The sequence below is a fragment of the Lemur catta genome, chromosome 12, assembly GCF_020740605.2.
Source record: "Lemur catta isolate mLemCat1 chromosome 12, mLemCat1.pri, whole genome shotgun sequence".
Classification (NCBI taxonomy): domain Eukaryota; kingdom Metazoa; phylum Chordata; class Mammalia; order Primates; family Lemuridae; genus Lemur; species Lemur catta.
In genome coordinates, this window is record NC_059139.1 from 58,184,582 (window position 1) to 58,207,214 (window position 22,633).

At 35.1% G+C, this 22,633-nt stretch overlaps 1 protein-coding gene across 1 annotated transcript in view; it reads right to left on the bottom strand.

Moving 5' to 3' along the window:
• The window catches only part of TMEM161B (transmembrane protein 161B), a 72,255-nt gene extending 56,719 nt beyond the window's left edge, over window positions 1–15,536 (bottom strand). The window contains exon 1 of the mRNA XM_045565886.1: window positions 15,397–15,536. Within this exon, the coding sequence (XP_045421842.1) occupies window positions 15,397–15,399 (3 nt within the window). The 5' untranslated portion in view covers window positions 15,400–15,536. The remainder of the gene's footprint in view (window positions 1–15,396) is intronic.
• Between the last annotated feature and the right edge of the window lie 7,097 nt (window positions 15,537–22,633).

The following is a 22,633-nucleotide window of genomic DNA, read 5'->3' on the forward strand; positions in this document are numbered from 1 at the left end:
TTTCAAGATTGTTTTTTAAGCACCAAAGGAGGCAAGAAAAGCTTCATCTTTCTCTGCTGCACCCCTTTAAATAAAAGGATTTGTTCTGTAAAATTTGGATTCAGCCAAAAGGTCGCACTTAGGGACCTAGAAGGCCACATGTGTAGCCTTAGGCGGGCAGATCAGTTCCAAATCACTCTAGATAAAGAATAGATGAGGGACAGCCCAGCAGCACTTGGAAAACTGCTCAAGGATGAGAGGGTAGGAAGTAGGGCTGCAGCCTCTTGTACTTTGGTGACAAGAATTATATATCAATATACATTATGTGACAAATAATTTAGGATCTAAGTCAAACAATGTTAAAAATCACTTTAAATCCAAATTATGTCATCACAGAGATTATATCTATAAATAGAAAAAGCAAATGAAAATTCAATTAACAGAAACATGCTGTCTACCTACTATGCATCCAATATCTTGATGGCTGTTTTCAGGGACTTGGCACAAGGATTTTTGTGTTTCGCTATTAAATCCCAAACATTTAAAGCAATGCCCTTTAGATAGTTCAGGGCACACAGTAGGGCACTTGATATTTGTTGAATGAATGAATGGTATTACTGTAAAAGAATCTGTCTTATCAGAGCTTAAAATACAAGATTAACAAAGTAGGTAACAACAAATATACATGGTAAGATAATATTTGAGGATAAAATTGCATAGTACTATGAATAAGGGTTATAGAAATTTTTAAAAATGGCTATGAAAGTTTCATAGAGTAGATGAAACCTAAGATGGAAACTGAAATCACAGAAATGGAAAAGTAAAAGGAAGGTAATTCCAGGCTAAATGACAAATGTGAATGTAGAGGGTACATGCAACAGCAAAAAGCCTGGCTCAACCAGAGTAGACTTAGTAAATGGAAAGGAATTGTGAGAAATAGGATGAAGACCCAATTTTGAACCATCAAGAGTCTTTAAAACCAAGAGAAGGTATTTAGCTGAAGTGTTTAATAAAAAAATCACCCTGGAAGACTTCAGGCAAGGGTAGGGGGATGAAGTAATGCAAGTAACATATAATGAAAAGTAGACATAGCAATATATGATTATTATATATTAATATATATTATATTTAATATATCATTAAAGAGAAAAAACCTAATAAGAAGATAAAAATCATTGAAACTAGGAGGAAAAAACAAAGATAAAAGCTACTTCAGAAGAAAACCAATCAAACCTTGAATGTGACTGAACATGAAGTATAACAACTGTAGAATAAAACTAAGAAATGTCTCAAAGGTTATTTCAAGATGTTTCAGTTTGAGTGATTGGCAGAATACTACAACCACTGACAGGGAAAGTCACAGACTGAAAGAAACTCAAGGAAATGGGCTGACAAGCCTCAGACAGGCCTCCCAAGCATAGCACCTTGGCTGCATCCTCAGCTTTTCAGAACACACAGAAAACATCCTTTTGCTGGTACATAAAGGAGGATCAATCTGAGACAGAATGGCCATAATCAGGTTTGTAAGAGTTTTACCAATTCATTTACAGGGAAAACTACCAAGTGAATCAGATATTCAAGTTCACTAAGTATTCCATTCAATTACTGTCTTAATGATACACTGGAAGCCAACTTAGAAGCATAGTGCTTGGTAAGTAGTGATTTAGAGCAGAAAGCAACAAGTATCATCAAAGGATATTTCATTCAGGCAGGGATGAACATCTGACGAGATGTACAGAATACTTCTCTAGAGAGTGTAAAATATTCTCAATCCCAAATAACTTTTGGGTAAGTAAATATGTTCCATTCTGGGTATTTGAACTGTTTTTCTAGACTTTCATCTGGTAAAGCTTCTTTACAATTGATACACTTTCTCTTTAGATAAAACCTATCTAAAAATTACTCTATCTTTTGACATATAAATATCAAATACAAAAATGTCGCTACCAACTAGACTATCAAAGGTCCTGGAACCAATTCAAATCTAAGTTCAAGGTAAGAGGACTTAATTCATTTTTCCATCACGTGTTGATTTTATCAAACTCTTACAGTGTTAACCATCCCTCACTTTCACTTACAAATAAATGTGATAAGTGGTATTGTAGAGGTCAGTGTTATGGAAACACTCCAAATAAGGGAGTGATTAAATCTACAAAGAAAGTCTGGGAAAGACTGGTTCACAAAGGTGACAATAGACAAGGTTAAAAAGTATTCCACTGTCAGAATAGGAAAGGAGAAGTTTAGGCAGATATATCTAATTATACAAACAAAGCAAATGGTATGATCCAGAAATAATGAGAAGTTCCACCTGGCTATACTTTGGTATTGGTTACACACAATGGACTTTTCTGCAGTTACTTGGAAATATCCTCAGGATCTTAAGCCTGGAAGTAACCAAATCAAATAATGTATTTTGGAAGAATGGTTCTGCCAATATAATGGAAAAAAAAATGGAGGGGTAAAAGTAATTGGAAGCAAGGAACTAAACTAGAAATTCACTGAAACAGTCTAAGCAATACCATAAAAGCTTGAACTAAAACAGCTTCAAAAACAGGAGAAAAATCAAAAGGAATTAAGAAAGTTTTTAGAGGAGGAAAAAAGGAATTAGGCATGAGATTAGTAATTATCTCTGCAAAGTTAAGTTTTCACAGGTTAGCATAAAACTCAGGCGATTATGTAAAGATAAAATGGAAATAATGGGCATAATTATTCCTTGGATAAACTAAGTAATATGAGAAAAATCTGATGGTTGCTAGAAAACATAAATGTGTAAATATATATTTATAAAGGGGAAATGTACGTGCTTAAGGCAAAAGGGGAGGAACCATTGTTAGGGAGTTGCTAAATAGTGAAGTGTAGGAATTTAAGCACTTAAGGATCAGAAACAAACAAGAACGAAGGCTTTATGCAGCTATTGATCTGGCAAAAGAAAAAAAAAAAAGAAACAAACAAATGAGACCAAACTTAAGAATAAAGTACAACTTTATGAGATCTCATCTGTCCTACTGAATGGAAGCACATATAGGGATGGAGATGTATTAAATTTGAAAACTGAGGTCTTCACAGGTTAGGTGAACTTGGCCAGGATAGTAGAAAAACTAGGTTAAGATTCTGGATGTCCTGCTCTAGTAGATATAGTTAATTTGGGAAAACTCATCATAGATTATTTCAAAGTCCTCAGATCATCCCCTAAGAACTACAGTGGGATGAGGAGTTAAGCTGTAAAAGAAAAGGTGGGGAAACGGACAGCTAAAAGTTGTGAGACTTAGGGCAAAAAAGGAACACAGGAATTAAATGAATGATTGCCAAGCAACTGCAGATCTGCATGATTCTGCAGCTTAGGTACATCAGAGAAATGACTCACCTAGACTTAGGATCTTAAAAAGGTTACAAGAATAGGAAAATCCGGATGATTAAGTGGCTAATCAAAAGAGCCAAAGAGAGCACAAATGTGGACAAAGTTTTCAAGAAGTCCTTGAAAAGTAATCACAACAAGGTCAGGATCTTCGAAGGAGGAAAAAAAGCTGTCATGAGATAAATACCAGGATTACCACTCTGGCGATGTGACTGAGTGGAGGTCTAAAAACTTAAGAAGAAAGGTCTGATGAAATTATAAACATGGATGACTGACAGAACAAAACTGGGTTTTGGAAAATAGTTATTTCCAATAGGTTCTTTAAGAGGATTGAGAACTGCCTAGATTTAATCCCAAAGAGAAATTCTTCCATATAATCCCAAAGCTGGTAAAAGCATGAATAAAACAATCATGAACAGACTAGGAGAATTTTGTCCCACAGACCATCTCTCGTATCCCAGGGTTGATTATATGGGCTATCCTGGCCTCTATCCGGTATTATAACATAGCTGCAGCCCTTACGGACATAGTACACTAGACTGAAGTAAGAAATGGGGGTCTATCCTAATATGAAATGAAAATAATAGAAGAATTTGGTAGGAAAGCAATTAAAGATTACCTAGTGACATCTAATACAGATTTATTGATTGAATCATATGAAATTGCTGGTATTTAACTGTCTTGACCTAAAAAAAATGACCATTTCATATAGCTCAACTTAATACTACAAATATACATAAAACATAATTATCAACAACTCTAATGCAAACTTAAGCATATGGATTTTCAAATTTAATTGTTTACAGAATGAGTTTGGTTTGTCGGCACCAAAGTTTCACAGCACAAAATATGCTTTTAATTTCTTTAAAGTAAAAAGTACAAGCATAAATTTTTTGCTATTTTCTAATTCAGAAAAAACAAGAAATTTATTTTAAACTATGAGTAAGTCCTCAATAAAATGCCTAAATACATTCTAAATTTCTCAAGGATTTGAATTACAACATAGTAGAATGCATGAATTTGATATAAGTACAATAAAAAAATAGCAGCTCCAGACTCTGTGGTGAAGATGATAATACAGTCATTTATCAGAATTTGATTAAATTTAGAAATAAGACATTTTCCTCAATATACATTGATAAGGCAAATGGAAGACCAACAACAAATAGAAAACAAGGATAAAGATACTTTTTCACAAGAACAGAGGACATTTTAATTAAATATAATTCATAAACCATTTTAACATATTGTTGAAATTAATAGTTGTTTATTTTAAAAGATAACTTTCCTCAGTTACAGGAGGTTGAATAAATAATGCAATATCTCATATAAAGTTATACCACAGTCACTAAAAAGTTGACAAAGAATAAAGTATTTTTAAAGATGTTATCAAGCCACATCATCTCTGGCCAACATATGCATAAATGTTTCATTATAGTACTGATAAGTAACAAATAAAAGGTTCAATGAAAGAAGGCATCCTAAATTCTGCTACTTTTCCTTAACTGTATTTTCTGACCATTGTAGAAAATATCCCTACAGCTCTATATTAAAGAAGCTATCAGCCAAAACCAATAAATTAAAAGACGTATTTGAACAAATCATCTTGTTCAGACCAATTCCCAGTCTTCACCATTCAAATGTTCCTAGACTTTCCAGCTTCTACTAAAAAACATATGCATAACTCCAAAATAACCTTTATCATGCTTAACTGTGACCACCAATTTAAGGGTCTCTCCCCCACTAAAACCGTATTCATCTCATTTCTTCAGCCCCACCTCCATTCCCAGAACAGTCCTAGCATGGCAGGTTTTCAACGCAGGTTGAAAAAATATTCACCTTTTGATGAAATAAAAGAATAAAACATAAATTTGCCCACTGTTCTTCACTATATTCAGGTTCCTACAGTGCGTCAAGCACTGAACTTTAGCATAAGAAAAATTATTTGCTTTAAGAGCAAAAAATAATATATTGTGCTTTCTACATATCGCAAAGAAAGACATATATCTGTTTCTACAAGATAATCCTCTCAATTAAATGAATAGCTTTCTGTTACAAATACTTTCTTTTAAGCAAACTAAAAAACACTACTTTGGTAAGTGCACTAATAAAGCTTCATTAAACAAATTTAAAATAAAATTTTCAATTCTAAATTTTAAGCCATATACAAATGCCAAGAATCTCCAATACCCCTAATGTTAACTATTAGGTAAATGCATTCATTGAGAAAATTTTAATGTGTTGAATAATTGAACACACTAGGATCGAAGTAGTTCTGTCACTAACTAGATACACAGCAATTAGATAAGCTCTCTCTGGGATTCATTCCTTATTTACAAAATGACAAGAGTTGGCACATGATCTCCAAACTCCCAAGCAGATCTTATTGCCTATGATTGCAATATTTTAACTAAATATACAATTAATCATTGGCATTCACAGATTTAACATTTCTAAACCACCGTAAAAGCCTGTGATGTGTAGTTATTGCTAATGGCAATGAATAATAATCTTTCCACATAAGGATTAAATGAGTTAATACTTGCAAGACCTGAAAGGAAATCGGATATCCAAATTATCTAACGTAAAAGAGTAGACCTAGCCCACCACTAGTCTCACCTCAATTAGTGATTTGTGGGAGTTTCTCTCAGGAAAGACTTGTGAATGCCAACAATTCTACACTACTTCTTTTTTTTTTTTTTTTTATCTATCTCAGATACTTGGCCAATTCTCTCTTTTAAAATGATTCATTTTCTTTATAATTTGCAAATTTTCTATTTAGTGGCTATCAAGAGAAAGAACTATGATGACCTAAACACTTCTGATATGAATGATTGAGAAGCTCTCTGTAAGAATCAAGTACAAGCATTCAATAAATGTTGGCTGAAATCAAATTAGAAAAGTTTTAATATTAAAGAATATGTCTCAATTAAAGTTATGATCTACATTACAATGAATGTTTCCAAAGCTTTCTTATCTGTCCCTACTGACTAGAAAACACATTTCGTTGGCAATTACTTCTAATTCCACTTTTCCAGACCCTTTTCTATTTTTCTTGTCTTAAAGATTATAATAAAAAGAAGACTGGTATATTCGATACGAAATATCCTACCCAAGTAACTAAACTGGCATTAAAGGATATGATGAGACTTCTTTATTCTAATGTTAATTAATCTAATCAGGGAAGGGAAGAGGAAGTCAGTAAGCATCAATTTAAACAGAAATAAAACTCTAGTAATGAATTTACTAATAAAAGAAAAACTTTTGAGAAAAAATGTCATGGTTTCTTTTTTGAGTAAGGCTTAACACAGAAACAAATGGTTCTAGTCATGGAACACCATTACTTAAATTCATATCCCCACAAATCATAAGAATTTGAACTATTTTGTAATCAATTATTTATACTCTTCATAAAAATGGCCAAAATTTTCTGAATGATAAAAATGCTTAATAAACATTCAAGTTAATGAAGTTTTGGCTTTGGTGGAACAGAATCTTCCTGTATGACTTTTCTTTTAGAAAAAGGAAGCAGGACACTATGACATTGCTTTTTCTAAGTGGATCAGTGCACTGGAACCAACAGTGGCAACCACCAGGTAAAAGATAACAAAAATCAGTTAAGCACTGTGTAAAGAGCAGGCATACAATAGCTATATAAAGAAATAAGCAATCCAGATTAATATTTCAAAGGGCTTCTAATTATTAATCAAAGATAAAAGTATTAACCTTATTCAAAAAAGAAAAACAGCCATAGCCTTATAGTGTCAAGTATTCACAGCATTAACTGTTGATAGTCCATAATCATATATTTATAAAATGGAGAACAACTTGTTGAAGCTCCTTCTTCATAAGCCACTTTTACACAGTGGAGAAAAGTGTTTATCTCATATCTTCTTCACAATCCAAACCTCTCTACTTACAAAATTTATTGCAAAGATCCTACCATTATCACCTATTTTTCCTCTAGAGGATCTCTGTAATAAGTAAATTAATAAACAGTTGATGGCTGTGAAGAAGTAACATGGGATGATGACCTTTGAAAATTCTCCTAGCAGTAAAAACCTTTAAAGGGACTGTCTGCTGAACATATGGGAAGGAAGGCAAGGAACTCTAACAAGATTACGTACTTCTTTGCAACTTGGGGAGGAAACAAAGTTCTAGTTGCAAACATCAGGTAGTCCAAGTGGAAAGAAAGGGAGCAAGCCAGTCCTTAGAGCACTCAGGAAAAGAAATGGGAGAACAGTGAGACAAACTTGAAACAATGTGACACACTAAACGTTTACACTGACAAGAAATTCCAGTTCACAACTGACTGCCAATTTCTCCAATTGCTCTCCACCTCATCAGTGAGTGTTACAAGTCTGTCCTCAGGCCTAAGGAAAACTAATGCTTTGGTGTGAAGAAGTACCTTAACTGGTGCAGTTAAGGCAGAAGGAATATGAAGGAATCTTGTGACTTACTGCACCAGTGGCAGATGTGTTTAGCACCTGTGTCAGAAATGTCAATCAGTACTGCTATGCCTAACATGATTAATTTCTCTAATACTACATAAGATATATTAAATATCAGGTGTTAACTAGGTTTGGGGAAGATTTTCTAGAAATATCATCACTAACTATAGAAAAATGTTTTTGAATTTCAAACACTGGATTGAACTTCCGAAATTCAATCCTTCCATAAGTTGAAACTTATCTAAGATAAACTACAATCAGAGTGGCACAATAGCACAGTAGCCAAGAAACCTGGTTAGAAGTCAAATTTTGTCATCACCACCTGTGTGACTTTGTACAAAATCTTGCTGTGCTGCCATTTTCTACATCTGTAGAATGGAGGTTAAAAAAAAAAACAGGATTTAACTACTGCATAAAATGAGTTAATATTAGTAGAGCTTAGAATAATACCTGATAAATATTAACTGATAAATAAATGTAGTTATTATTGAGGAAAAGTAAAATTCAATTTCTTATCCATCTGACACATTTTTACTTACCCTTAAAGGTCTAGTCCAACTGGCCTTTCTTTGTGAAACCCTTCCTAAATACCCATAAATTGAATATTCCTCCCTTTATACCCCCCAATGTACATTCAACTAAATGTATATCAACAGTATTTACAAATTCACATATTCAGAGTCACAGAATCTTGACTGAAAACTATAAAGGTCAAGTTCTAGTTCAAGGACTTTCAATACCATAAGCTTATTTTACATTTCAAAAAGTCATTTTTAGAAATACCTGTGTATAAGCAGATTTGTTTTCATGATATCTTGATCAAAGATTTTATTTAAAAAATTATAATCAGATTTTAAGATCCTTAGTCTCAATATCAAAGTAGTAAAAGTTGAAATTGTTTTCTCAAAACTTTTGAGAAAAAATGTCATGGTTTCTTTTTTGAGTAAGGCTGAATACAGAAACAAATGGTTCTAGTCATGGAACACCATTACTTAAATTCATATTCCCACAAATCATAAGAATTTGAACTATTTTGTTCAAATCTTACAGTTTTGACCAAAATGCAAAAGATATTTAATCTATTTTAATAACAGAATTGTTTTATACAATAAAAGATATGAATGTAAAAATCAGGATCTTTGGGGTAAATAAGTTATATTCTGTAAGAACCGTAATAAAAGAGTAAAAACTTGTGGCATATCCTGGAATTATTAAGTGATTATTGTGAGGCTGCAGGATACAAGGTTAATATACAAAAGTACAAAAGTCAATCACTTTCCTAGAGCAGCAATGAACAAATTGAATTTTAAATTAAAAATATAATACCCTTTACATTAGCATCCAAAAAAACGAATACTTAGGTTAAATCTAACAAAACAGGCACAAGATCTATATGAGCAAAACTATAAAACTCTGATGGCTGAAATCAAAGAACTAAATAAATGGAAGAGATACTAAATGTTCATGAAAAAGAAGATTCAATATTGTCAAGATGTCAGTCCTTCCCAACTTGATCTACTGTATGATTCAATGCAATCCCCATCAAAATCCCAGCAAGCTATTTCGTAGCTATCAAGAAAACTAATTCTAAAGCTTATTTGGAAAAGCAAGACAGTATGTTACTGGTGAAAGAGGAAACAGATCAGTGGAACAGAACAGAGAGGCCAGAAATAGACCCACATAAATATAGCCAAGTAATCTTTGACAAAGGGGTAAAGGCAATACAATGAAGAAAAGATAGTCTTTTCAACAAATGGTGCTGGAACAACTGAACACTCACATGCAAAAAATTTAATCTAGATACAGACCTTACACCCTTCACAAAAATTAACTCAAATGGATCATATCCCTAAATATAAAATACAAAATTATAAAAGTCCTGGAAGATAACACAGGAGAAAACCTAGATGACCGTGGATAAGGCAATGACTTTTTACATACAACACCAAATGCAAAACCCATGAAATAGTTGATAAGCTGGACTCCATTAATATTAAAATCTTCTGCTCTGTGAAAGACAATGTCAAGAAAATGAGAACACAACCCAGACTAGGAGAAAATATTTGCAAAAGACATATCTGATAAGCGTTGTTATACAAAATACACAAAGAACTCTTAAAACTCGACAATAGGAAAACAAACAACCTTATTAAAAAATGGGCCAAAGACCTTCACCAAAGATATATAGATGGCAAATAAGCATATGAAAAGATGTTCTACATCATATGTCATCAGGGAAATACATATTAAAACAATGAGATACCATTATACACCTATTAGAATGGCCAAAACCCAGAACACTGACAACAACAAATACTGGCAAGAATGTGGAGCAACAGGAACTCTCATTCATTGCTGGGGAATGCAAAATGGTACAGCCACTTTGGAAGGCAGTTTGGTGGTTTCTTATAAAACTAAATATAGTCTTACCATATGATCCAGCAATTTTACTTCTTAGTATTTACCCAAAGGAGTTAAAAACTTCTATCGACACAAAACCTGCACGTGGATATTTACAGCAGTTTTATTCACAAGTGCCAAAACTTGGAAGCAAACACGATGTCCTTCAGTGAATGGATACACTGTAGTACATTCAGACAATGGAATATTATCCAGCTGTATAAAGAAATGAGCTATCAAGCCACAAAAAGGCATGGAAGAATCTTCAATGCATATTCCTAAGCAAAAGAAGCCAATCTGAAAAGACTACATACTGGATAATTCCACTATGACATTCTAGAAAAGATGAAATCATGCAAAACGTAAAAAAGTCAGTGGTTGCCAGAGGTTGGGGATGCGGAGGGATGAATAGGCAGAATACAGAAGACTTTTAGGGCAGTAAAAATACTCTCTAGGATACTATATTGATAGATAATGTCATTACTCATCTGTCCAAACCCATAGAATATACAACACCAAGAACAAATCCCAGTGTAAACTATGAACTTTGGGTGATTATGATCTGTCAATTTATGTTCATCAATTGTAAGAAATGTGTCACTCTGGTGAAGGATGTTGATAATGGGGGAGGCTATGTATGTGTGAGGGCAGGGAGGATACAGGAAATTTCTGTATCTTCCTCTTAATTTTGCTGTGAACCTAAACTGTTCTAAAAAAAAATAAAGAATTCAAAAAAAGTGTTTTTAACATGGCAAATAAAAATCTATTAAATAAAATTTCATTATCACCTATTACTATAGATTTTTTTTAAAAAAATACATTTCTATTATTTTTCTGTTTACTGTTTGGAAAGGTGACAATAAATAAGTTTATTAAGACTTATACAACTAAAAACAGTATGAGCTCTGTGCTTGCTTTTCAGATATACTGTACTACAATAATTTTTTAGGGTGCCGTTAAATTTATACTCATAGGTACTAAGCACATAATATGAATATATATGTGACAAATATATATATATCAAATATATGTCAAATTTGTTATAATGTTATCTCCTCATTGAGGCTTTCCCTAAATACCCTATCTAAAGTAGGTATTTTCTATCCCCCTTACTCTGCTTTATGTGTGGATTATCATCAGCCTCTCCCAATAAAACATAAGCTCCATAAGCACAGGGATTGTTTCTGTTTTATGAACAGTTATATCCCTGTTGCCAAGAAGAACAGCTGGAATATAAATGGAAAATAAATAAATGAATGTTTGAACAACTACCTTTGAGATAATAGTACAATTTTTAAAATGTTTATCTGGTGAAACAAAAGGTACAATCATTTCAATCAAAACCAAGAGATACTCATTTCACCAGGACTTTAATTTTTTTTTTCCTATAACTCAAGGGTAGATGGTATAGAAAGAGTAGGAAGGCAGTTTACACTTAAATCCATTTCTGCCAAGTTCCTCTGGGACAAGCTGTGTTCATTTTTAACTTAGTAACATGGCGAAAACCACATTACAACAGTAAGAAAATAATAAGTTCTCTCTTAGAACTGAACACTTAAGAATACCTTCTGATTTTCCAAAATCAACTTAACTCATTTTAAGCATTTGTTCCAGTGCAAACAAAACAACTAAATTTTTTAAAAAGTGGATCAAAGCTCAAAGTATAAAGCCAGTCTTAAGAAACAACCTTGAATCAACCAAATTACCAACCAAGAGAATAGTCAGTCTACAATATTATTTCAATTAGGCCTCTTGAGGAAAGAAGCAATCAAGGAAAAAAGTCAAAAGAAGTCAGAGAAACAGGAAGAAACCCAAATCTCTGCCAGTATGTGCTTAACTGTTAAAACCTGACCAGAATCCATCCTTCAAACTGTACACGTCTGATTATCACTCAGCTAGCAAAGGGACTTCCAATATTTCCATCAAAGTCTCTTATGCCTGCATTTTCCTCTCACAGTGGTTTAAGGCCTACTAGCTCATGATTTAACTGCATTCAGTACAGGATAAGAATTAAAAAAAGAAGAAAGACTTAACTGCAGAATTCATTAAAAATAAGATTCTAAAACTTCATTTCCACCCCCCAATAAGGAAGCCCTGGTAAGCATTTTTATCAAGCATCACAGGTGATTGCTGCATAAGCTCAAGTTTGAGAACTAGTATCTTAATCTACTTTTCAAAACTAAGTTGAAGTCACCTACTACATGACTAGTCCCCCAGAAGTTAGAATTAATGTCTTTCCTCTGTATTCTTTGAGTATATTACATGCACTTCTCTTATAATATTTACCACATTATCTCTTCCCAACACTCCTCTCCACACTCCCCCCCAAAATAAATCTTTACATTTACTCCAACTGACTATGGCAGAGGTGTATGACCTTTTTTACCCCCAACAGACCACAGTTCAATCCCAGCTGTAAATGACAGTATGCTACATAGATAAAACAAACCACGAGATACCTACAGTTCCAGGAGCTAGCTCTACCCTACCTTTCTCCCACAAATTAGCTTGAATAGTAAACAGATTTCTATCTGATTTAAGTTGGTCTGTAATTTTCAAAAAGGAAAGTACAATAAAACAAATGGTTTTATTCCATCAGTATAGTTTCTTAAACACTATTTTCACAACTTGAAAGCACACAAATTCAGAGTAAACTCAGTATTTTTAGTCTGGTTTATAATCCTTTGGTCATTTGCTCACAATATAAGAATCTTATGCACAGACATCTATTGAGTTCTGGTCTACATAATTTATCAGAGAATGAGAGAGCAGAATGAGTTTATAATTGATTAAAACCAAAGTAAAATGAAAATGTTCCAAGAGATGTTTTCCATTCTGGAGTAGTATTCAAGACAGTAGTAAAATACTTGGCCAAACATATGGACAAAGATTTCAATTATTAACTACACGATGTAAGAAAAAATGAAAAGAGGAATGATGAACAAAATCAAACTTAAACCAAAATGGCCAAGAAAAAAAACCTAGCGGAAATCAGACTAAATTTAATTTAATCAGAAATATGTACCTATACTGAAAAGTTCTGAGTTATAGAACCATAATGTAAGAATAAGAAGGTTATTTAATCCTCATTAAGTCCCACTTCTCTTATCTAGGAGGAATTTGGAACTCTTATCAAAATTGAATGATTTTTCCAAATTCATATAATAATGGGCAGAATCTCCGTCTTCTGAGTTCAAGTCTAAGGTTCTTTCCATTATATCATTAAGCTCAACTAATGCAAAAGAAGTTCTGATTTCAACTAAGCTGAATCTTAAATAAATTCAGCCCACGTTCTCTTTATTTAATGGTTAAATCCTTTCTCGTGGAAAATTTCAAGCATTGACCACACCTGCATATACAGACATCACCAATTTCATAGCTGGGAAAGATAAAACTTAGTCAAGTAATTAACTCAGAAATAAAAGCAATGCCAGAATGCAGAGAGCCAACTATCTGGCCCCTGGTAGCTTGTTCTAAAGTGACATTTGGAGAAACAGCATGAAATTACATTAGTTTCTAACATAACTACCTCTTTTGAGCTGGCAGGAGACGGATTCTACTTTTAGTATTCCAGAATACTGGGAACAAGTTCACATTCAGCTTCGCTTTAACTACGTTGCATTTAAGGATTTTAATTATACTTTATCTTCAACTTTTCAGAACAAGAAGTCAAAAATTGAGCTTAAATTTAAGAAATGGAGATATGAGTTTTAGGTGGGTAGGGGGCGAGTGATTGGGCTTTGCTTCTTTCCAGTTCTATTGTTCCTCATCTTTGTCTACACTCACTAATACAAAGGAAAAAAAAGAAAATTCCCTTAATGAATACTGAGGTTTGGAAAAAAATAAAAACACAGTCTTCAAAGAGATAGGTTATTTGATAGAGTGCACCAGGAACTACATTATTTTGCAGGTCCTTGTTTTACACTCAGTTAAGTTTCTGAAAGTCATTCAAAAGCCAATCATCTCACACAATAACTGAATGTTGCAATATTTGGCCCTGAAAATGTATGGCAAAACGAAGCTGAATTCCAAGACAGAAGCCCCTGTAGATGTAGGTTTGAAATCTTTTATGTAGTTAAGAAAATGACAATGTTGAACTTTACCAGAGTCCTGTGATCTTGAAAAACAGCCAAGGTTAAGAACTCTGCCACTCCCCCTTTTGTATTCTGGGCCTACTACAAAAAATCATTGCTCCCCATAGAATTCAGATTAATCTCACTTAGCTTAGATTAAATTCCCACCACCATCCCTTGTTTACTTATGACAAGGCCAGATCTAACCCTTCAAATTCCCATTCTCTGCCTCATAAATGACTTGCTGAACTAGTTGTCCCCACAGATCAATAGTAACAAAATGCTTATTAACCAAACTTTAAGATTCGCTTCCCCTAGGTCTCTGAACTTCGGCCTACCCTCAGCCTGAAACAGCATATACAAACCTCCCTTATGTATAAACCCTCCTGAACAGCTCCTTCTCATAATAGGTTGGCCTCAGAGTAAAATATTCTCTGGTTATACCACCCTTGCAACCTACTTCCCCACATCCGGTTCTTTCTAGACTTACTTACCCCTCCCTATAAAAGAAAAAGCGTTTTTAACCTAACCTTTGAGACGCCTGCAGATCTTATGGTCAGGGCATTCCCCCTACTGCAGTAGTTCCTTTCTAATAAAGTATGTCCTTACTAAATTCGGATTTTTTATTTGACACCCTTTCCAATCCTGAAGTGATTGAGTTTGAACGATAAGCTGACTTTGCCGTTTAAATGACAGGTGTTGGCCCTCTCCAAGGGGACCCTCTGTGTCCACTTGGAGAGGTTAAAAACATTTCTAGGATCATAAGTTCTTGGCCACTGCCCTGCGGCTGAGAAAGGTGGCGGAGAGGTGATCGCCCGGGCAAGGTCAACACAGACCACCTGGCGCCACAGGCCACACAGAGTGAATGGGCCACGAACAGGTAGGCTACCTACTCCACACTCCCTGACAGATTCGCCTCCACCTCCGTCCCGCTAGTCTCGCGGCCGGGCAGGGCGGATGCTGCTTCCTCCGGGGCTCAAGCACTCTGGGGCAAGCGGTGGGTCGAGCCCAGCAGCTCATCCCAACGCTCCAGCCCGCTCCATTCTGAGCAGAGCACCCGACCCGCTCTTTTCAAAAAACTGATCTCCTGGCCGTTTCCTCCCCACTTTTGTCACTCTGCCCTCACCGAAGGACTCACCATGACGCCTAGGCTAGGTCGTGGGCCAGACACCCTGGAGTCACCGGAACCGTCCCGGACCTCACCTCCGCGTCCTGCAGCCCAGAGCCTTTGGAAACCGCGAGGGAGCGGATCTTCCGGTTCTGCCGGAAGTTCTGCCCGCGCGGGACAGGAAGTTCCTCCCTCTCCTCAACGCCGTCGACCTCACGCCACGCAGAGGTGGGGATACGCAGGACGTCCTCTAAACTAAAGCAGCTTCCGTGGGTGCTAAGTTAGGGGCTCGGGGCGGCGCTGACCTTGAGAGCGCGCGGGGGAGGCGCAGGCGCGGCGCAGGTGGGTGGGCGGGCGGAGCGGCGTTGCTGCGCCTGCGAGGATCCTGAGGTAGGTTGGGTTCTTGCGGCAGGAGCGCATCCTCAGGCTGGAAGGTGGTGGAGGCACAGGTTGATGGCTGGGGTGGGAGTCGACCCCAGACCCAGAGGATTTAGTGAGGGTGAGGACAACAGTTACGCCCTGCTCGTGCTGAGACAGCACTGTAATTGTCTCACTTAGCCAATGCTTTTTCTCTTTTTACCCTTTCATTTTCCTGATTCGGCCCCTTCTTTGAGTCTTTCCTCGTCTCCGTAGATCTGTCCCTTTGTCGTTTCTGTGCCCTATCTTAATGAGTTCCCCAGCTCTACCCTACCTCAGGGCAGTGGAATCTGGTCGTGAGAAGTTTCTTCACTATTCACAGATACCAGCTGAAGCCAGAAGGACATCTACCAAGAGCAGACACAAACCAGGAAGAAAATTCTGCGTGTTTAGTACCTCCAATATGGAAGGTTTCCTTTTAGTTTAAAAAAAAAAAAATGGAAAGAAATGAAACCCATACACCTCTTAATTTTGTGTTGTTTCCAAAATCTATACCACTCAACTTTTCCTGACTTTTATTTGATTATAATGAGACATAGTACTGTAGGCAGGCTTGAAATGGATATACAGAACACCGTCAGCCCAGAACTATGTCTCACAATTTAGGGATCCTTACTTAAGTCGTGGCTATCTGTAATTTCATCCATGAGTTTTTTTTTTTTTTTTTTGGTTTTTTTTTTGCCGTAGTGTCAAGTTATGTAATGAAGTTGGAATTGGGGAGGTTGAAACGAAGCAGCTTCAAAAGTTGAGAAGGTTGAGCAGGCAGGGGTAGCTATGGATGTTAAGTTTCACCCTCTTTATCAAAGTAGCTGGAGGGAATGGTATCCAAACTATAAATGGTCCAAAGACCCAGGGAATCAGGGTTCTGAGACATCCCAAATAAGCATGCCTAGGGCAGTTGCTTTATATTAGAAAAGGGGAACAGAGACTGAATATATGAGTGAGTATGTGTAGTCTTTTACTTTAAATTTTGTGTGTCAATAGCATGAGAAAGGAGATATAGGAATCATAAGTATTGACAGAAACAGCTGGAGGTGGGGTGGGGCTGGGGAATGGTTTGTGAAACAGATCCTGCTAAGCATGAATCCAGAACTTCCCTGAGGGTTCCACTTCTGCATTATGGGGACAAGGTTGTAAATAGACTAGCCCCAAGGCATCTGCAAATGGTTAGTGTAGTAGAGAAGGATTGGAATTGTCTGGTACTGTATCTGTGGGAAGCAGCTGCTATCCTTGAGGAAGAAAAGGTGGAGAAGGAAAGTGGCTATCAGCCTGTCAGAGACAACACATCCTGTGAAGTCTTACTCTTTCATTTATGACACTGTGGTTCTTACATCTGTCCTAAACCTGGCAGCCTCATTGAGGTTCACAAAGCATCTCCTTCTATGTGACAGTAAAACTGGAATTAATATCAGGATGGAATCCATTCCTGCCAGACTAAAACCATGAAAAGAAATCACAGTCAGTTTTTGTTATCTGCTTATCATTTTTAATAGATCACAGGTTCTATGTTCCTTATTTGGTATATAGCAAGTTGATAAATAACCCTTGTTTAATACCTTTAATAACAGTTGTCTTTGTTACAGTGTGAAAAATCTGTTACGTAAGTACTGTTTTTTTAATGATTAAAATGCATGTATGTTTTAAAGCGGTGTTGCCCAGTCTTTTTTATCCTATAGAATAATGTTTTCTATTGGTTGCCTGCCTTGAAGTAGAGGAATTTGCCTGTTTCCATTGCTTAAAATAGGTAGTGGTCTTTGACAAAGATACAAAGAAAGGGGAGAATTATGAAAGTGAACAAAAGATATAGGTGATGGAGATTAAAAATAAATTTAGTAGTTTTGGCAAGGGAGTTAGGAGGGTAATCCTTGAGAAAAGTCTTGTTTGCTTACCATAGGGCTTTGTGATGAGTTGAATGTCCTGAGTGACAACTGTTCTCAAAATACTTACAAGCACCAACAAAAAGTTACCTCCTCTGACAGCAACCACACTGACTTGGAACTCTTTCAACCATGTTTTTCACAAAATGTTCTGATTAGTTTCTCCTCTAATAATTTCTGCTAGTTTTGCTTCATAAGTGTGAATATTATATGCTTTCTTTGTAATTTTTGCCTACTGTATATTTTGTTTTCCTAATTAGATTATAAATGACTCAAGAGCTGGGACCTTGTTTTTGTTTTGTTTTTTGCTCACCCTCCCGTTAAGAAATATTATTTAAATGAATGTGATGGACAGAAATACTCCTTTAAATTACCCCTAAAATGCTTTATGGGCCAGGCATGGTGGCTCCTGCCTGTAATCCAAGCACTTTGGAAGGCCAAGGCAGGAGCATCACTTGAGGCCAGGAGTTCGAGACCAGCCTGAGCCACACAACAAGACCCCATCTCTTCAAAAGATAAAAATTAGCTGGGCATGGTGGTGCACACCTCTAGTCCTGGCTACTTGGAAGTCTGAGATGGGAGGATCACAAGCCCAGGACTTTGAGGCTGTGGTGAGCTGTGATGGAACCACTGCACTCCAGCCTGGGCGACAAAGTGAGACCCTGTCTGAAAAAAAAAAAAAAAAAAAAAAAGCTTTATGGATGAAGATGTTAATTATAGCAATGCTTATCTACTTATAATGGTAATAAAGTTAGGAACAATCTTATGTACAACAATAAGATTGGTCAATTGTGTTATATATGCTTAGTGGAATATTATCTAGTTCTTTTAAAAAGCTGTTAGATTAATCTTTCAAATGGAAGATGTTTATTTTCTAAGTTAAAAGAACATTTATAGACTATTTCTATACCCCCGAAATTCATGTGTTGAAACCTTAATGCTCAATGGCATAGAATTAGTAGGTGGGGCCCTTGGGAGGTGATAAGTCATCTTGGTGGAGCCCTCATTGATGGGGTTGGTGCCTTTAAAGAAGAAATACCAGAAAGCTTGCTCCCTCCTTGCTCTGCTTTCCACCATGTGAAGAGATCGCAAGAAGGCAGCCGACTACAAAACAGGAAGAGGGCCTGCTCTAGACTTGATCATGCTGACACCCTGATCTCTGACTTCCCAACCTCCAGAACTCTGAGAAGTAAGTTTCTGTTATTTAAGTCACCCATTTATGGTAGTTTTATTAAAGTACCCCAAACTAAGCTACAGCAGGATGTAAAATTGTACCCAGGACAATTACTTTGACATGAAAAAAATCCTAAGCACAAAGTGTAAAAAGTAACCAAAATATGTCACCACTCCTGGCATTAACGCTCTAAAACAACCTTTCTGTACTTGGGATTTTTAAATTTGCACATTTTGTTTTACTGAAGCAAAGAATGTATGACAGTTTGTTTTTTATATTCAAAATTAGTTTAGAAAAAAATATTATTCAGAAATATATTGCAATCTTTTAACAATTCAGTAGACTTCCTTTGAATTTTTTCTTTATTTCCATGTTTCTTACTGTAGTTGTACCTAGGATTATACCATATATCTGAGTAATTGGTAGAATAACCCATTAAAATTTTACACAAGTTGTACAATGCACAATTTCAAGAACCACTAACATACATAATGGGATCTTAATACCATTTGATACCTTTTGGTATCAGGAGAGTCTTTAAACAACCACTACCATCAAGAGCCATAAAAAAAAATATGAAATTACTTATGTGATTAAAACCTAAATTAGTCTTATTCATTCGTTATATGTTTCTTGAATATCAACTGTGTACCAGTCACTGTTCTGCACTCTGAGGAAACACTGGTATATTAAAGCAGACATGTGCCAGACATGGTGGTGTGCATCTATAGTCCCAGCTACTCTCTAGAAGCTGAGGTAGGAGGATCACTTGAGTCCAGGAGTTCCAGGGCTAGAGTGCACTATGCCGATCCAGTGTCTGCACTATGTTTGGCATCAATATGGTGACCTCCCGGGAGTAGGGGACCACCAGGTTGCCGAAGGAGGGGTCAACCAGCCCAGGTCGGATAAAGCAGACATGGTCCCTATCAGGGAATTTACATTTTAGTAGTAATAATAAATAAACAAAAATATAAGAAACTGATAAGTACTAGGCAGGAAATAAAAACATGACTGTTTAGATTATGTGGTTTAGGCAAGCTAAGAAAGTACCACATAAGCTGCTATTTGAATGACGAGAATCCATCTTGGTAAAAATTGGGGAAACCATTGCTTGCAGGGGGACAACAGTGCAAAATTAGCTTGAGATATTTCAACAGCTACAAGAATGCCTGCATGGTTGCAGCGTAGTGACTACAGAGTAGAACACTGTAACTTACCATGTTAGCTTTGAAAGCCAGGAAAGAGCTTGGATTTTATTCTAAGCACAGTGGGAAAAAATTAGAACATTTTAACCTTAGGAGTGATATAAAACAATATATTTTAAAATCTACTCTGATAATATTTGTTTTTTAATTGGAATAGTCTGTTTACATGTAATATATTTGGACTTAAGTATATTATTATTTGCTCTTTTTTTATTTGTCCTACCTTCCCTATATTCATTTTTTCTTCTTTTGACTTTTAGATTGGTTATTTTTAATTATTCCATTTCTCCTACCGCATAAGCTGGACAGTTATATATCTTCTAGTATTCCTTTAAGAGTTTAACCTCAGGTATTAAAACATGGAACCTTAGTTCATCAACTTCTAAGATATATAATATTTGGTATTGTATCTCTTCCTGGACAATGTAAGGACTTGAGAATACATCAACATTATTTCTACCACACCCCATGTTATATACGTTGTGTATTCTTAATATGTATTTCCTAAATTCTCAAGACATTATTATTTTTATACAATTAGTGTACATTTACATTTACCCACACATTTCCCCGTTCTATGTTGCTTTGTGATTCCTTGTATCTGAGCATTCATCTGGGATCCTATTTCTTCTTCCTGAAGGTCATACTTTAGTATTTTCTTTTGTGAATGCCTGCTGGTGACAAGTTCTCTAAATTTTTGTATCTTGAAACTGTCTTATTTTGCTTTCATTTTTTAGGAACATTTTTGCTAAATTAGCAGCTATTTTATTATTTTGAAGATACATTCATTTCATTGCTACTGGCTTCCATTATTTCTTCTGAGAAATAATGTCAGTTTTATTTTTGCCTCTTCAAAGGTAATCTCTTTCTTCCTCTGGCTGCTTTTAAGATGTTTGTCTTAAGTTTGATGTCCCTTTTTGTTGCTTTTCTTTGCTTTTTGTTTTTCTTTTCTTTTTGAGGTTTATAATGCTTCTTGAATCTTGATCTGATGTCCTTAGACTGCTTAGAAAATTCTCAGCTTTTGCTTCTCCTTTCTCTCTCTTCTTTCCCTTCTTCTTGAGGTACTCCACTTATATGTGTATTAGACTATTTCACTTTATCCTTTATGTTTTCCATTCATATTTTTTCTCTTTATGTTTCATTCTGGATAGTTCTTACCCCTTCAGTTCACTATTTTCTTTTTAATAGTTTCTAAGCTATTAAAATATCAGTGGAAGCATTTATTTAGCTTTTTGGTTGTTGTTAGTTCAAGCATTTCTGTTTGGTTCTGTTTTATTGTTTGTAATTATTTATCCAGTGTCTCAATCTGATCTTTTATTTTCTCAAACATATTAATCACAGTTATTTTAAAGCCTGTGTCTAATAACTATGGAGTCTGCCATTATCTGGTGCTTGTTTTGTTTCTTTATTGACATTGTTTATTACATTGTCTTTTATGTCCTTTACTTTTATGTTATGTTATTTTTATCTTATTTATGTTTATTTTATAAACACTACGTTATAAATATAGTATAAAATTTGGTTATTTAATGTTATGCTGTTTTTATTGACTATCAGAACTATTTTGCTTGAATTGTATATGAAGAAATTATACCTTGAAGTCCAATATGATAATATTTTATAAAGAAAGGATTCATGTCTACTGACAGAGGCTTTGGGTGTTAGTAATCTAAGATCATCTGAATCCAGTTAGTAATTGAGATGATTAGAATCTGGGCAGGTCTACTTTTAGTTCATAATTTCTCTCAAGATGTAGATCCTTGAGATCCTAACTCAAAGCCTGCAGAGTTTACCAGAGCAGGCCCTGAACTCCAATTTTTGTCTTTTTAACTCCTTGAGTTAGAAGATCTCTCCAGCTTCTTAGCCATCATCTCAGGAATTAGCAAATAACCTGGAGGAAAAGATATCATAAATGCTGAGTTCAACAACTCTGGTTTTTTCTTCTGGATTTTTCACTCTCTCTAATGCCTTCAGATTTTTGTTTTATATTTTGTCCAGCTTTTCTAGTTGTTCTCATAAGAAAGACTAGTCTAAATTACCTTGCCCATTGTTACTAAAAGTAGAAGTAAAAAAAATATTGTAAGTACACATGAACCATTTACAGAAATTAACTATAAAAGTTTTTAAAATTTTTAAATTGACATTATTTAAATCATTTTCTAATCACCATATAATTAAGCTAGAAATCAGTAACAACAGAAATCTAGAAAACATGATATATTTGGAAAATAAGAAACCCTCTTCTATGTAGGTTGAGTCAAATTCAAATAAGAATTCTCACTGATAAATAGAAAATACATATTCAGAACTGAACAATGACAAAAATACTACATATTTGCTATAAAATGCAACAAAAACAGTACTTCAAAAATATTGATAACCTTAAATACTTAAATTAAGGAAGAGTGAAAATTAAAGAGCCAATAATCTAACCTAAGGTATTAGGAAAGAATGGAAGATAGAAGAGAAAAATAAAGTTTTTTATTTTCTTTAAATTGACACATTATAATTATACATATTTATGGAGTATAATTTGGTGTTTTGTTACATATCTATGTTAATATAATGACCCAATCTGGGTGCTTGGTATATCC